Genomic DNA, 17,193 nt, shown 5'->3' on the forward strand with positions numbered 1-17,193 from the left:
CCTATTCCTGAGAAATAATTGCATATTAAATCACTTTTTGATTTCTATAAGGATCAGTCTTTCCACTTTGTTCTCAAAGTTTATTTTAGGACTTTATTTTAGCCCAAATTCTTTTCAAATTCTTTCTTGTATTTAACTTTCAAAATATATGCATCAGTTAGAAAATTTGAAAACCAGAGAGAATAATGGACTTGACGCATATGTTTTCTTCTTAGGAAAATAATACATTTGCCTGTGTGATCTAAGTGATGATTTCCAGTGATAGAAATCTACATCACTGGTTTTATCTGTCCATCCATCCTTTCATCTATCTGGTACACTACCGGTAATAACGACAGTAATGAATTATAATGGCATTAATAATAGCAGAGGACATTTCTTGAATAATTATGTTCCAGAAACTCTGTTAAATCCTTTAAATGGATTATCTCATTTATTTGTTTTAGTGGCCCTCTCGGTGGTGGGTATAAGTATACCCATTTAACAGAAGAGGTATCTGAGGCTCAGAGATCATAACTTGTTCAATGTCCATATTAGTGAGTGGTAGAACTAAGGTCTGAATTCCAATTCCAGTCTCTTGCCAGAGTTTTTTTTTATTCTGGTGGCTGGGCTGGTCTAGGATATTTTATATACTTTAGATATATTTGCAAAAGTACCTGCTTATTTCAGTTTAGGTTGAGTTCTAGGTTCTCCAGCTCTCAAATCTGTAAGTTTTCATGACACTAGTTTATCTTGGACTTTCCTCCTAGCACTTTCTTCCTCGCACTTACTTCAGACTATGACTACATGATCAGACAACTTATAGTACAAATCAGGACTCATCTGAGAATGAAAAGGGCTGCTGTTACTAAGTATTCTGGGACGACAGGTATAACTAGGATTGTCCAGGCATGTGGGGACATGGGATCATTCTGATGGGCCACTAGGATATTTCTTCTCGGCTGCTGGTCCAGAGCCCAGATCCTCTGAGGGCAACACTAGGTGTTTTTTTTCAATGATCCTCTGACACAACCTTTATTTTCTCAGGATTAGTTTTCTGGACAACTATTTTTTCCTCTGTTATAGAGCAGAACACTTAATAAGCAACCTAAAAAGACTAAAATATCTTAATACTCCTTTAGAGCTGAATAACTATGGACACAGAGGCACATTTATTTATCACTGTTACAGTAAAAGTATAAAATGTTCTATACCTTTAATAAGTCCTTTTTCTTGCAGAGTTTTCAGGGAAGGTCTTCGGGTAATAAACTTCTTTAATCTGCTTTTAACTCGGTTTTTGTCGCTTGTATCAGAAGCACTATGATGCAGTCTGAACACTGGAGATTTAAAAAAAAGAGGCTTTCAGTAAATTTTTCCTTTATGATTATTACTTTATGCAAATATGAATAGAAAACAGTAGTTATGGGACAACTACCTGAATTAATAGCTCAGGCCCTTCTGTTTAGACAGGGCATAGGAGTAAAAATTTGCCCATATGAAAATATTAGCTCTGTTGCAACATGCATGTGTAATGAGAATGTGGTTAGCTCCATATTTTCACAATTTATTTCACATTCATTTCCTCATATTTACCACAATAATCTTTATCTGTATAATTCCACCTAACTGTATCCATACACAAAATTGTAGAAAAGTTAATCTAACTTAGAGATAAAAAAGCTCTGGTTGGGCTTCCCTGGTGGCGCAGTGGTTGAGAGTCCGCCTGCCGATGCAGGGGACGCGGGTTCGGGCCCCGGTCCGGGAAGATCCCACATGCCGCGGAGCGGCTGAGCCCGTGAGCCATGGCCGCTGAGCCTGCGCGTCCGGAGCCTGTGCTCCACAATGGGAGAGGCCACATCAGTGAGAGGCCCGCATACCGCAAAAAAAAAAAAAAAAAAAAAAAAAAAAAAGAGCTCTGGTTAATTTCAATTAATTGTGATTATATACTGCCTGTAGGAAATGCAGGCATTTTCAAAGATCCTGCTTGCCCAAATAATTTCATCAATTTTCTTTATCAAGTTAACCCAAAGTGATTTCTTTTTCAGAAAGCAGATATTTTTTACTCTTCTTATTTGTGCGAAATTACCACTAGGTGAAATTCTGTAACACATATTGCCTCAAACTTCTGCCATGTCTTCATCAGTCCCCCATCCTCAGTTTCCTAGCCTCACTGTTATCTTCAAAGTTAGGTGTGCATCAAATTCATTTCCTAAGCAAATATTTGCTGAATGTCTACTGATTATCACATCCCGTGCTAAACGCTGTGAATTCAATGATGAACGTAACACTTAAGGTCTGTACCTTCATTAAGCATGGAGTCTAAATACATTCAAGTTATCTTATTATTAATGACTTTATTAACTAACTTGTTAACAATGATTCTTATCATTAATAATTCCTGAAATGATAGGAATTTATTATCTGTATGACCTGAGATACAGATCGTAAGTGGGCCCTTCACTGTCTTAACCTAATTACTGACGTCATGTGAGGATTTGGGGCACTTAAGTAGGAACATAGAGGTTCTTTTCCTCTCAAATCATATTTTAGAATAAGCCAATCATTCAGTTGGGTTAATAATAATATGACTAAAATGTATTGATACCGTAATTTATGCTTGATATTCTCCTAAACACCTAACATGATTTAACCTAATTCTACTGCAATGTAAGCTACATGTAGGCAGGGATTTTTATCTACTTTTACAAATGTTGTTCACTGATGTGTCCCTAATACCTCAAACACTGTTTAGAATTAGTAAGTGTTTAGTCAATATTTGTTGAATCAAATCTCAAATGACCTTTTGAAGTATATAAACTAATTCATCCATTTTAGAGATGAAGAAGCTAAGTCAGAGAGTCAAGCTAAGTAACTTGTCCAAGGTCCAGTTTGGATATGGGACCAGTCTCATAGGATTTTTATCTGGTATTCTAATGTATTGGAGTATTGGTGAAAGAATGGAAGGGGAAGGAAAACAGAAATATCAGGAGCTCACGTAGTCATTTCAAGTACAATGGTTTTAATCAACTAAAATTTTTTAAGTAGCTATTGGGTGCAAAACACTTTACTAAGTTACAGCTGTAGGGGAGCTTCACTTGAGTCATTCTATCCTCTCCTGAGGAACTCAGAAGAGAAAAGAGAGAGACTTAGGAGGGAGCTGCAGCTGGAAGAAAATAAATTGCCTGAATTAGAGGATCTGAAGTCAAATTTTCCCAGTGGGGTCTCCAAGGAACCCGCAAAAGTGCCTAAGGGAGAGTGTATGCTTTAAAAATTCTGCCAGGCCTAGAGTGTGAGAAGCTTTCTTATAACTGGTCAAATAAGGACATTTTTGCAATCTCCTTCCTCTAGCTTTGACCACAAAGTAGTTATAAACTTGTGTTAGCAAAATGGGGAGTTGGAGTGAAGTGTTAGGCTAAGGAAAAGAAGAGGAAAGCATCCTGCCCCCCTCCTAGCTAAGTGTAGAGTGGAGTTTTAATTTTAAATTAAGTTCAAAATTTTGATTATCACATGGGGTTATACACTATTAAATACTGAGTTGAGACAGTACTTGCCACTTATAAGACCATAATATCTTATATTACCTCAAAGTAAGGTTCTCAATCTTAGTACTATTGATATTCTAGGCCCCAAAATTCTTTTTTGCAGGGAGTTGCTCTGTACAGGATAAGGATGTTGAGAAGCCTCCCTGGCCTCTACCCACAATATGTCAGTAGCACACTCTCCTCAGTTGTGACAATCAAAAATGTCTCCAGACATTGCTAAATGTCTTCTGGGGTGAGAGGGGGAAAAAGTGCTCCCTGCTGAGAATCATTCCCTTAAACTGAAGGGACAAGTTATAGGACCTGCTTCAGTTCTTGTTTATTGGTGGTGGAAGGGCTACTCCCACGCTGACAAAATGTAAAGCAACAGTGAAAAGCAAAAAAAAAAAAACCCTATTATTTTAATAATATATCTCTCTATAAGTAGCATGTATATAAAAATATATATGTAAAACATACATGTCTGATCTATCATCTATCTATTGTCTATCTATCTGCTATCTATTAATTAAATGAGCTGTTTATAAAAGTACAACCACTCTCATGTGAGTGTGGTCAATGGGTCTATCACTTGAAAAGGTTGGGAAGCACTGCTGTAGACCAGAGCGTCCCAACTATTATATCTGACAGGATGGTTATGTAGAGTGAGATTTACGGATGCCCTCAGCACTCTGTGTAATTGAGCAGGACCAAGGCAACCTGAGCCCCTGGGAAATTGTTGTTGGCTATGAGCAGTCTTATTTATTTGTTCCAGTGGGCTATGCAAATATTATCATTTTTTTTGTGTATTTGAACATAAAATGGTTTGAGGAGCACTGCTTTAGACCTGTGTTGTCCAATATGGTAGCCACTAGTCACTCAGGGCTATTGAGTATTTGCAATGTAGCTTGTGTCATAGGTTGAAATAATAATGTTTTGGATATTTTTGTTAAAAAATATATTGTTAAAATTAATATATTATTAAAACTTGTTACTTTAAAAAATGTGGCTATGAGAAGATTTTAAATTACACACATAGCTCAGATATTTTTGGACAGTGCTGCTAGGTGATACACACACACACACACACACACACACACACACACACACACACATTGACCACCTACTGAATACATGGCAGTGCTGGATTTAACTGTTGTGGATAGAAATGCGTATGGTCTATGTAGTAATAATACATCATGATAAGGAGTTTGAAGTATAAGAGACTAAGGGTTCTTAGAGGAGGAACAGACCTCAGGTCATTTTGGAGAAATAGCAAGTGCCTTGAAAACCCATGCAAGCCATAGTTGCTTTTACAGGATCATGAATGTCAGGCATTAACTGATTCAAAACTGTATGACTGGATGAGTCATTCTGAGTGTCTTAATATACTGTGCTTATATGCTATCCTATCAACTTTCATCTGGGTCCAGTCATATATAATCTGCTCCAATTGATAGCTGTATCAAAGCCCCGTGGCTCTGGGTTCTAGTACTGGGAGCTAAAGGAACACTTATCCTTCAGGAAAAATCTACCTCAGTAATTCTGGTCTCAAGTCTGTCTGCCTTTGAAATGATATGGAATAATCAATCTAAATTTTCACAGGTTACCATTTTCTATGTCTAGTCTCACCTCAAAATCTTGTCATTTTCCATGATAGAATGTCAAGAAATGAAGGGCCAAAAGAGGTATTTTTTCGGCCAGTTAGGGACTAGTAAATATGATATGATTAAAAAGTACTTTTTAAATTAAAACACATACATGTGGTATAAATGTGACATTATGGAAGTAATTATATAGTGTATATATATATATTGTTTTCAATACCAACTTCTGCCTCCACATGTGAGAAATGTATGTAAGGTACACTGGTTTTTCAAGAAAAATGAAAGTGTATTTTAAAATGTTTTAGCCTGTTTCTTTCTCATACATTCTGAGAAACTAGCAGAGTCTTGAATATGATTACACAGTTTTTAACATAGCCAAACTATCCGAAGTTGCCTCTAATGATGACTTTCCTGGAGACAGACTAGAGTGTCAACTTCCATTTCCTGATGCCATAAATAATCGTCCTCAGATGACAAGTCAAATTGCCAGGCCTTTGCCATCATTCATTCTGCTCACTTTGTTCTAAGAAGAGATCCGCAGAAGTTAAAGTCAATAGATGACTATAATATATGGCATAATTTTTATTAACCAAATAACTTGAAAGCGCTGTAAATACAAACTAAAAATGTAAAGAGCACATGGTTATAAAGCAAAGTCCATCACTGGACCCCTGTAAACAGCAATAAAACTCTTTGAATATTGTGGTTTACAAATCTGATTTTAACAGCCAAACTTATAAAACAGTTTACGTTTTTCTGTTGTCAAGGGAGAAAAACTTGCCAAATTGTTCATTTTAAGTAAATACAACATAACCAATTAAGGAAAGCAAAATTTAAACACATGCCTATGGTAATCAGGACATAGTTTGCTTCTGATTTCACTACTGATTTTAACAGAACAGTGTTCCTTCCACTTTCCCACAGCACCCAAGTGACCCCACACATACTTTTAGAAACTTGTAATCACACAGTGCAAATAAAAGGACACTTTACTGGAAAATACCCAGTGTGGTACAATAATCCATCATTTATGAAAAATAGAATTCAGCCTTTTCTCTTTCCTCAGAGATTCAACTACTTTTTGAGAGTGAAGCTTACTGCAATTTAAAGATTTATGTTAAGCCAATGAGCAGTTTTTTTCCGTTCCCATTTAAACTTTTTATTCAAAAATGAAAAGAGACTGAAGAGATAGGGGTTTAAATTCCAAAGCATTTAATCTGATTTACAGAGGAATCACTCTTAATTCTACATATTTTCACCTCCACGAAAAGTTAACTTGAATTGGATTAGCTTTCCAGGTATTCTAGAATTTACTTTTATTTCCTTTATGCTTCCTCTTTTTTTTTTTTTTTCCACTGATGGGTGAGCTTTTCTTTCAAGCCCAAACAAATAGACTATTTTTCAAAGCGTAAGAATTTTGAATAACAATATGCAGTTTAAGTCTCCACACTCATAGGCCAAAGGCATTAGCTTTAAGCACCATTCTTAACCAGCAGAGAGATTTAATTGGTGTTAAAGCTGCTCACACCAGACAAGAGTTAGGATCCTGGGCTTTTCAAGATGATCTTCAATAAATATCATTACATATGAGAATAAGGCATTAGCCCAACACAAGTTTTATACCTGACGCAGCCATTATGGTGTTAAAACCACCTCTAGAGGTAGGAATGCTTATTGTAAAGGATGCCCTTTGTATATTTATTTCCCAACTTTAGTAATGGGAGGAGGAAGCAACACAATTTAGATGATGAATATCCACTACCATTCTATTAAGGGATGGGAACCACGAAAGAAAAACCTTCAAATCTTCCAGAATCCAACGGTTTGGATAATATGATCCAGAACTGTGCATCTGCCAGAATTTTTCTTGCTATGGACCTTATTTTGAAATATCCCCTTTTCCTGCCAAACTCCTGTTCTCGCGGTATTCCCATGTTACAATTACATGTTGTTAATATTATTATTTTTTTTAAATTTGGAAATGCTGGGAGAGCTAACATTTCAGAAATGTTGCTAAAGGAAAGCAGAGTCATTACCCTCCAGAAATGCTATTACAAACAAATTTCTAGGCTACTTGTCACTTTTTTGATGGGGTTTTACACAGGGATCAACATCAGGTGTAGATAGATAGTTGTATTAGCAGCTAAGAGCTCCCAACACAGAGTCTGGTAGGATGTTCAGAGCAAAACTGGCGGCAGTTGCTTAGTGCACTCATCTTACCGCACTGCAGTGTTTGGAGAGGGAAGTCCAGAAAGAAATGACAAAATAGGGTTATAGCAGGCTCTTCATCCCCAGAGATTCGAAAACACTTCTCAAACCATCACACGGATTACATAACAAAGTGCTGATTGTCTCCTTTCCTATTTTCCAATATGACCTTCTTGTATTTGGAATTACCCTGTTGTACCACTTTCTAAATTACTAAAACAAGAGCACCTTACCCAAAATAGAGAAATAAAGTTTATTAAATTTCTTGCCAGTCTCCTACCTGATTCCTTTACAGGGCATATGTGCTTGCCCTAATTCATTAGGCTGTAATAAATACTGCTTTGCTCTCTCCAGAGTGTGGTTTTAGAGCTCAAAAACTTTGCACATAACTCCATGTCAGAGTGGGCAGAAAGGGTAAGTCTGGACTTAATGTACTGAAATGTACTGTCGGTCATTTAATATCTCTTTTTTTCACATGCTCAGTGTAAACAGAAGTCATAATTTCAATCCCCTGAGGAGCTAAGTTATTGAAACTTTAAGTGACTTACTTGAAACACAAATCATGATTAAATCTGGAAATAATTGGAAGAGGGAATGCAGGGCGTTTTAACAGCAGTGCTTTATTTTAACCACTTAATTCCCACTTAGACATTGTAGAAATATAAAATAAATAATCAGTTGGAAACAGAAGGATATGAAAACGTTCTCTCGCCAATGATTCATAGTTATGCTATCTACTCATTTAAAGAGGAGTGAGAATTCATGCAATGAAATATGTTTACTTTTAGGCTAAATCATCTAGTTTAAATAGACAAATCTACTCACATTTTTACATTTTCAGTGTCAATAAAGAGCTGGCAGTTTACTGTCATGGCCCCTGTAACTCAGCCATATGGAAAGGCCATTAACTGCTTTTTCCAGTAATGTATGAATTCTTTAGTGTCTTTTCATGTATTGACCTAATATTTTAATTTTGCTCATGATATATCTTAGATGTGTCTGTGTTGATAATGCACTTCTATAATGTGAGTCAGGGTAGTATATTTAAACTCTTTTTACAGTGTTTAGCATAGCACTGAGTTACTGAAAGAATAACTTTCAGGACGGTTATGATGATGATGATGACAACTTCAAAACGGTACTGCAAATATTGAGTAATTTCATCACAAATATAATTTTCTTTCAATTGTTAGTCTATCTGGTTTCTTTCTATAAGCCGGAGTTGCAAAAGATTTTGGCATCAAAGGTTATGGAAATACTACATATTCACAAAAAAAAGGAAAGAAGAAAAAAAGAGAATACACCTAAATAGCAAAAACCTATGGTGTATGTAGAGACATATGATGATATTTCTTCCTGAAACAGAATCAGATACAGATACAGTATAAGATGTAAAGATTCAGATCATCAAGACATCTTCTATTGACTAGATATTTTACCTTGGCTTCTTACAACTTAATGTAGTGTTGGTAAAACTTTGTCACTTGAGAGCTATTTCAAAACTTTGATAAATTTGCTAATAGAGTAAGGGGTTACTGAGCTAAGGCAGTAACTGATTTTGAAAGTAAAATTACTAAGGAAAAAAAAGAAAGAAAGAAAAAAATAACATACGGCACCAATCCAGACAAAGGGTACCATGAAGTAGAAACATGTTTTCCATGAGGAAAGGCTGCATATTAAATACAGGGATGGGTTCTCTCCTAGTGATAGAAAACAGGCCATGGCCAAATCAAATGAGAAGAGCCTTACAGATGAATGTGAACATCAGTCCACAAACAGAGAACAAAATAAAGAAAAACCAAAACAACAGGATTGTTGGCATGGCAATTCCCCCCCATAGAGGTAGAAGCATGACAAAATTCTAGGAAATTAACACTTAGATTTCTATGGAAAAAAAGTCAAGTTGGAGAAAGAAATAATATTCATATTTTAGAGCATCAGCCAATTTCCATGCTTACTTTACATACTGACTCATGCTTAGCAGTAATTGCATTGGGTGGGTGGTATTAAAATCTTCTCTCCATACAGACATAAATAGAGCTACCACTATGTATTTTGTGCACGTGTATGTATTTGTACCTTTGTGAAAATGTGTGTACAGATACTGTATTCTCAGCAGGCATAGCGGGGAGAAATACATAACAACTCTGAAGCTTTTTCTTTAATCTCTAAACTCTTGGCCCTATGTGTGATCAAGAATATTTTACAATGTATCCTTAATTTTTCAAACATAAAATTTGAACCAGGACAGGAAAATATATAGTCAAAAAAATCAATATTTAAGAGGAAGTGGTGGAATAAATTGTTTATTTAGATTGTGATAAAAGTTAAATAAATATATATATTTAACTTTTCTCACAATCTAAATATTATAATTATATATATAATCATCTACATAATTACATATAATAATCTATATCGTATTGATTCTTTTAAAGCAGTCTCAACTTCCATTTTGACTCGTCAATCTGATCATCTTAAAATCACATGTATTATTAATAATGACTAATGTTTGTAGAGTACTACCAGTGTGACAAGGAACTGTACTAAGAATGTCATATCTCATGATTATTCAATGTGGTAGGTTCTCTTATTGCTGTCTACTCTGCAGATTAGGAATCTGAGGTTCAGAGAGCTTAAGCCAAGTAGCCAATAGTGGCCGAGCCAGAAATCAAATGCAGGGCTGTTTGATTTGGAGCCCCTGGGCATGCCTAACCTGCCCCACTGCCTGCCTCTCTATCTGTTTGGCAATGCTGTCAAAGTTCTAAGGACATAGAGAGATGGCAGTAGCCTCCCACTGTGGTCAACTACTTCTGACGTAAGGTCTTAAATCATCTGCTTCAGGTGAACTGCGGACAAAATTACTCTAGGTGCTATGTGTCACTGTAGACCTAAAAGGGAAAATGAGTTGCTTTAGGCGAGATTAGTGAATCACAGGACAGCCACAGTGTTGACAGCTGAATACTCTCTGGATTGTCAGTCAGAACAGCTGAAGATGGCTTCTGGGCTGCACAGAGCCATAACCATCATAAACACAAATTGAGCTCTTCAGCTACTGGGCAGAAGGTGAATACAAGGATCTCTCACCATGCTCCAGGTGGCTGAATGTAGCAAGACAAGAATGAATATAGAAATAGAGCTATTGGGGCTTCCTTTTAAGCCAAAATGCCTAGTGACCTAGCCGGTTCTCTCAATTTCTTAGTCCTTGTTCTTGATTCCTGTCATCATACAATCTTTTTTCAAAAACAGATGATGCACCCTTAGCCCACAATACATTCACGATACATTCAAAGCACATACATTCATGTCTACAAACTCCTTAGTTCTTCTCTCAGCCCAACCAGGAATCTCATTCTTCTCTATATCCAACCACAGAGTCTGCTTGTATTATTCCTAGTTGCTTCATAGGAGTAAGTTCAGGGTCAGCAGTTAAGGGGAAGGCAGATAAGAACCACTAATATGTGGCCTCCTTCTAACAGCTAATGCTGTTCCTTTTCAAAAATGTGTGTTCCGTTCTCTCTCATGCATTTTTTCTCTCTTTTGAATACTACCAGTTTTGGATTTTGAATTTCAACTCTGATACTTAACAGTGGTAAGATCTTATTTAAGCAGTATAAGTTCTTTTTGCCTCTATTTTCTCATCTGTTAAATGGCACTGACAATATCCCTACCAAGGATTGTTATAGCAGGTAAATACCCCAATATATGCAAAACACCAGCACAATATCTAGGGTATAGTAAGCATTCAGTAAAAACTAACAATTGTTATGAACTGTGAGGTTATGAGAGTTACCCCGTATCACAATCATGGTTGTAATAATCAGTAAGTAAACAGATCAGGTGGTATGAAAAGTGCACTCTTCACCTTCCATCCCAGTGCCTCTCATTTTATCAGCATTTACTTGGTCATTTATTATGTATCTGGTATTATTAGATTATGCCTTTAGCTGTTGCATACATTAAGTTTATATTAATTTATATGATTAATATTTATTAATACATACACATTTTAATTGACGGCTGTTTGGCTCTCAGTTAAAAAAAAAAACTTGTATACAACCCCAAGAGTTTATCTGTGATTAATTTCTGCCAGGTAGAGTGTATTTCAAGACTTTGAACATGCGTTGAAATCATTGGGTTTTGAAGAACTATCCATTAAAGACTTTCTGAACTGTGACAATGGATATTGACAGTGCTTGTCAGACTAAACCACTATTGATTGGCTCACATCATGTGTATAGCAAAACCAATTTCTTTCAAGTGCTTCTTCCTAACTGAAATACATTATTGCAGCCTTCCTCTCTGTTTATTTTAACACCAAAGCTCATCGCATGTAACACATCCAGCAAAAAGGTTTCACAATGAACAAAGCAGCAAACTGCAGCAAAGAGAGAAGGGAAGGCACTTAGCAATCCAAACACTCTTGTACTGTAAGTTGCTATCCCTTTGGAAAATGTCAATCTCTTGCAGAGTCTTGTTTTTATTTTACAATCCTCTTGAATATGGAAAGATCATGGACTAACAGAGCTTTGCTATTGTTTAATGATCCTGTGACTCTCAGGGTTTCTACCCCTGAATGAAACTATTTTAAGTATTGTGTGTATGTTTCAGTTGTGGGAAAGAAAGAGTTTATGTTGGGTCATTGCTCCCCTGTCCACAAACATACACAGCCCTACACACACACACACACACACACACACACACACCAGGGATGTGACTTTTCCCAAGTCTTAGAATGTTTTCTCCCATGAGTGACTCAGGCCAACTTTGGCCATATGCTACACATTGTACAGTTTCATTACTAATTTGAATTTGCATTGTGCCTTTCTTCCCAAGAGGGCACATTTCTTACTGAAACAACACTCTTACATAACAAAGAACAGTTCTCATAATACCCTCATGAGTGGGAAGAATTCCAGGTTTATTTTTTTATTTGAAAATATTATTAAACAAAATCTAAAAGCATACCTTCCCCAAGTACTGACTGATCATATCTCATGCTTCCTGCAGTGTACGAGGAGCATTCCAGGGCCTAAAGAACCTTCAGTCTTAGTTTTCACCCTCTACAAAGCTCAGAGTTTACTGTATGCAAATGCCTGGGGAAAGCAGGGTATTCCTCGATCTTGGGATAATTCTCAGAATATTCCTAAAATTGTCAACCCTCTAAAAAAGTGATCCTTAGAACTCACGAGTTACTCTGATGATAAAACAGGGAAGACGTGGTTAAGTCTACAAATACTTTAATTAAATCTGGTGTGGTGCTGTCAGCTTCTTCCCCAGTCTAAGTATGCCTGGAAATTTAAAGGAAAAAATTTGCTTAGAATGCTGGCAAATGCTACACAAGCAAAAATGTATCATTGTGCAAATCCCCTCCTTAAGTGACAGAGTTCCAAGTTTACTTGAACATTCGAGACTAGGATTTCTCCCAAGATAAGGGTCCCATTGAGCCTTGCTTCCTGCTCGTCCATGCTATGGCCCAGCAGAATGGCCTCACTGAGCCCCCTGGACCATGTCCTTCCTCTGGCTTGGCCCCTTGGCCACGGCCTTCTCAACCCTCACATTCCCTAGCTCTGAGACAGGCTCCTGGCCTTGGGCCCATTCTCTTGGCACTCTCTGCAGGGGTCACTCTGTCCTGAAGAACGGCTGGTTGTCAGCGTGGCAGCCTCCTATGCCTTTTTCAGGACATCGGAGATCAGGGAACGTCAGGCCAGAGTCAGTCTCTCACAAAATAGTTTTGCTGGGATAGGACCCTCTAGTAGAGGCATCGTTTTGATGTAAGCTTCAAGCTATTTGCTCCAAAATGTGCTTGTAAACCACTGAGACCCTCCCCCACAGGAAGGGTATTGAAAATGCAAAGGGTGGGCTGAGCAGAACTGAGGACACAGTATGCAGTCTACAGCTAAGTGATCCGCGATAGTGGAGCGGTTTGTCCTCACAAATGCTGACAGACAGCTGCAATTTGCAGCTGGCAGTGAGTTTATGCTTGCTAAACAAAGATCTAGCTGGAGCCGGTGAATACTTGGCTCCATTGCAATAATCATAATTCATAACATACATTGCTAAAGAAGGAGAAAAAACTAGGAAAAGACTCAGAAAGACCCATATCATTGTGACACTTGAAGCGGTCAGGATATACGCTGTTTTATTTGTTGTCTATTTGGAGTCTATGTGGGGTCCTTTATAGAGACGATGGTCCCCAGGTCTGTGACAAATGAAACTGCTTTCTGCTTTCCAGGCACACCTTCAGATTAACTCTTCTTTCCATTAAAAAATAGTGATAGGAGATTTACTTTCTGCCAAAATCCAATTATTATCCCGAATATTTTATTTCTTTTCCTAGATGAGTTAATTGTAATCAAGTTGCCAAGCTTTTCCTTGTTTTTGACCATCAGATAACCCCATTCTTGGGGGCAGTTCATGTTGGAGTCACGGAAACATGAAATATTAAATCTGGAATGAACTTGAGGGAACATAAAATAAATGCTCCTTACTTTTTTTAAAAATAAATTTATTTATTTTTGGCTGCGTTGGGTCTTCGTTGCTGTGCACGGGCTTTTCTCTAGTTGCGGCGAGCAGGGGCTACTCCTCGTTGTGGTGTGCGGGCTTCTCACTGCAGTGGCTTCTCTTGTTACAGAGCATGGGCTCTAGGTGCACAGGCTTCAGTAGTTGTGGCACGTGGGCTCAGTAGTTGTGGCTTGCGGCCTCTAGAGCGCAGGTTCAGTAGTTGTGGCGCATGGGCTTAGTTGCCCTGCAGCATGTGGGATCTTCCTGGACCAGGGCTCGAACCCATGTCCCCTGCATTGGCAGAAGGATTCTTAACCACTGCGCCACCAGGGAAGCCCAAATGCCCCTTACTTCTGAGATGAGGAAAAAGACACCCGAATTGTTTAAGTCACTTGCCTTAGGCCACAGAGTAAGAAGCAGGGTAAAGATTCTCTCCAAAGTCTCAAGCACCATCTCTGGGTTTTTGTCAGCACATTTTTTATGTCTCACTAATCCCAGATTTAACTTTATTGGAAAAACTGTCCTAAATCCAGAAGAATGTTCTACAGGAGCCAGGTCTGTTGCTCTAGGCACCCACTACTAGCCCAATTCTTCCAGTGATCAGGTATTTTAGATTTGAATCTTAATGCAGTCATTGCCATCAATTAATTTCGTTTTATTGTACATATTTGGAAAAAGAGTTTTGAATAGAATATGGATATATACATATATTTTTTATAAATTTTTAAATTTTATTTAATTTTGGCTGCATTGGGTCTTCATTGCTGCGCACGGGCTTTCTCTAGTTGCAGTGAGCGAGGGCTACTCTTCGTTGAGGTGCGCGGGCTTCTCATTGCGGTGGCTTCTCTTGTTGCAGAGCACAGGCTCTAGGCATGCGGGCTCCAGTAGTTGTGGCACACAGGCTCAGTAGTTGTGGCACACAGGCTCAGTAGTTGTGGCTCGCAGGCTCTAGAGCGCAGGCTCAATAGTTATGGCACACGAGCTTAGTTGCTCTGCAGCATGTGGGATCTTCCCGGACCAGGGCTCGAACCCGTGTCCCCTGCACTGGCAGGTGGATCCTTAACCACTGTGCCACCAGGGAAGCCCTGGAAATATATTTAAATTCATATGCATAATTATGCATAAGAATATGAAAAATACATGCCCCAAGGGGGGAAATTACAGTAGCCTTGCTTTTGGCATGTAGCAATGCTGTGTTTGCTATTATACTTTTCTTTAACTTTTGGTAACCTGAAATCTGTAATAGATTATTATTATTTAGGGTTCTGACCCTTCTCATTCCCTGTGGGGAGAAGATCCTGTTGCCAATTGCCAGGACACTCCTCCAGACACAGATGTCACTGAGGAGAGTCCTCTGCTGGATATCCCCTCCATGTGTTTCAGCCTAAGCTAAGAGGGAATAAAGAGGATTGAGCTAGGAATGGGAACATGTATTTCACCAAGTTCCAACCCCTCTGAAATTCGAACTTTTGGACTATTGAACAGGCTGAGATCTTGATTTTCTTCAAGCTTGTTTATTTTCGACAAAATAGAAATTCTGTTCTTGGGGAAAAAAAATGTCTTTGGGTTTTAAAGGTCTCTGAAAGCTTCTTGAGACATTAAGTATCTCTTGTATAAAAAATAATACAGCGATGATTTAAGACCAGAGAAACTGGAAGTGCGCGGATTAAATGACCTTTAAAATACACATAGGTTTAAAATCAAAAGGAAAATGCACTTAGCAAAAAAGCATTTGGGATTTACTTCTAAAACATGGTTGGAAACATTAAGCAAACTCAAAATGAGGCAACGCACACACATCCTTATTTTGACTTAAAGATCTACTTTAAATAACACAACAGATGTGGTCATCAGCATCTATTCCAACAGGGACACAGTGAATGGTGAGAAAGATGCGGTCAGACTTGATAATAACAATAACTACTGTCATTGTTATCCCTTAATCCTTCAAACTGTCAAAGCACAACCAAGAGTAAAAGGGAAATATTCTAGCAGGATCGGACTCCCTCCCCATTTGTGTCAAGCAGTTCAGTTAGAAAATTTCTATCAGGAAATATTCCCTTAAATTAACCACTGGAAAGCAAGTTTAGCTATTTTTCACTCTGTGGCACACACAAAAAAAGGAAAAAACCACCTGTGGACATCAGTCTGAAAAGACTCCTGACAACAAAAACAGGTGTTGGCTTATGTAATGGCTCAAGAAAGTAGAGGAGAACAGGGTCGTGAGTCAAAGGTGGGGCCTTGCAAAGGAAAATTGAACTTAATTGCTCCACTGTGAGGGAATGGCCAACCAAGAATTACGTGCTCTTGGTCACATAATAGTTTGGCAAAAATACTTCTTCTGCCAGTTTTGCGCCCACATGAAATAAACTGCTGTTGGAATACACGTGGAAGTCAAAGATGAGGGTGGGCTGAGGCAGATCTTCACATAGCACTTTGGAATTTAAGGGTGTTTCCTATACACTAATCAAGGCTGACACAGAGTCAGTAGTCAGTTAAAAAAATGTTTAATAATTGAATACTCTCTGAGCAAGATGTATGGTGGAAAGCACACAGGCATTTGGGCTAAGAGAGCTGATCTTGACTCCCAGATCCACCACTTAGGAAGTGTGTGACTTGGCTTCCCTGAATCTCAATTTCCTTATCTGTATAATAGGGATACAAAAACTCCAATGCAATGTTGTAAGGATTAAATGTTATGATGTAAAATATCACAAGGCTTTGTATGAACACGAATATATTACTATCTTTATGCTTTTCCTCACTTTCTTCCTCATCTTCATCATTCTCACCATCATTACCATAAATTACAGCTTGCACTAGACTCTGTAAAGTGAATTAAACAGAGATGGTCCTTGGACCTTTGGGAGCTAACAATTAAAAATTACAACACTGATGTGTCTAAACAGAAAGTAGATATGGATAATTTAAGAAATTTGGAGTAAGTGTATAAAAATTAAGTTAAGCTTATATTAATATTAGCTGTCAATAAAGAGATATGGCTATATGGCATAGGAAGAGCCCTAGGAATTGCTGGTTGAGACAGAGTATACCTTCTCACACTTTTAACACACTGTATACCAAATTCTCCAACTGCATGAATGTTTATTTATTGCAGCTTTGATGGCAATAAGTGTCCTGGCGGTATAAACCCTCCCACATGAATGCATGATGTGAGTTACCACAACAACTTCTGCTAATAATAATAATTTAAAAAATAACAAATAAAATATTTTATTTATACTTTAAGACTGAAATCTTGCGTGTACCCAAATAGAAATGGCAGAAATTTTTCTTTGATAAATATGGTAGCAGCATTGTCTTATATAATGGTACTTCTTATCAGAATTGTGTCAGAAGTACATCTCATGCAGCCT

At 37.7% G+C, this 17,193-nt stretch overlaps 1 protein-coding gene across 7 annotated transcripts in view; it reads right to left on the reverse strand.

Annotated features, from left to right (window-relative positions):
* The window catches only part of ARHGAP15 (Rho GTPase activating protein 15), a 623,182-nt gene that overhangs the window by 253,201 nt on the left and 352,788 nt on the right, over window positions 1–17,193 (reverse strand). For all 7 annotated transcript variants that reach the window (XM_022569650.2, XM_022569649.2, XM_022569655.2 and 4 more), the window contains one exon: window positions 1,194–1,316. In XM_022569650.2, the coding sequence (XP_022425358.1) occupies window positions 1,194–1,316 (123 nt within the window). The remainder of the gene's footprint in view (window positions 1–1,193; window positions 1,317–17,193) is intronic.

The sequence above is a fragment of the Delphinapterus leucas genome, chromosome 8 (genome assembly GCF_059928025.1).
Source record: "Delphinapterus leucas isolate spDelLeu-1000000601 "Yukka" chromosome 8, BTC_Dleu_Yukka2, whole genome shotgun sequence".
Lineage (NCBI taxonomy): Eukaryota > Metazoa > Chordata > Mammalia > Artiodactyla > Monodontidae > Delphinapterus > Delphinapterus leucas.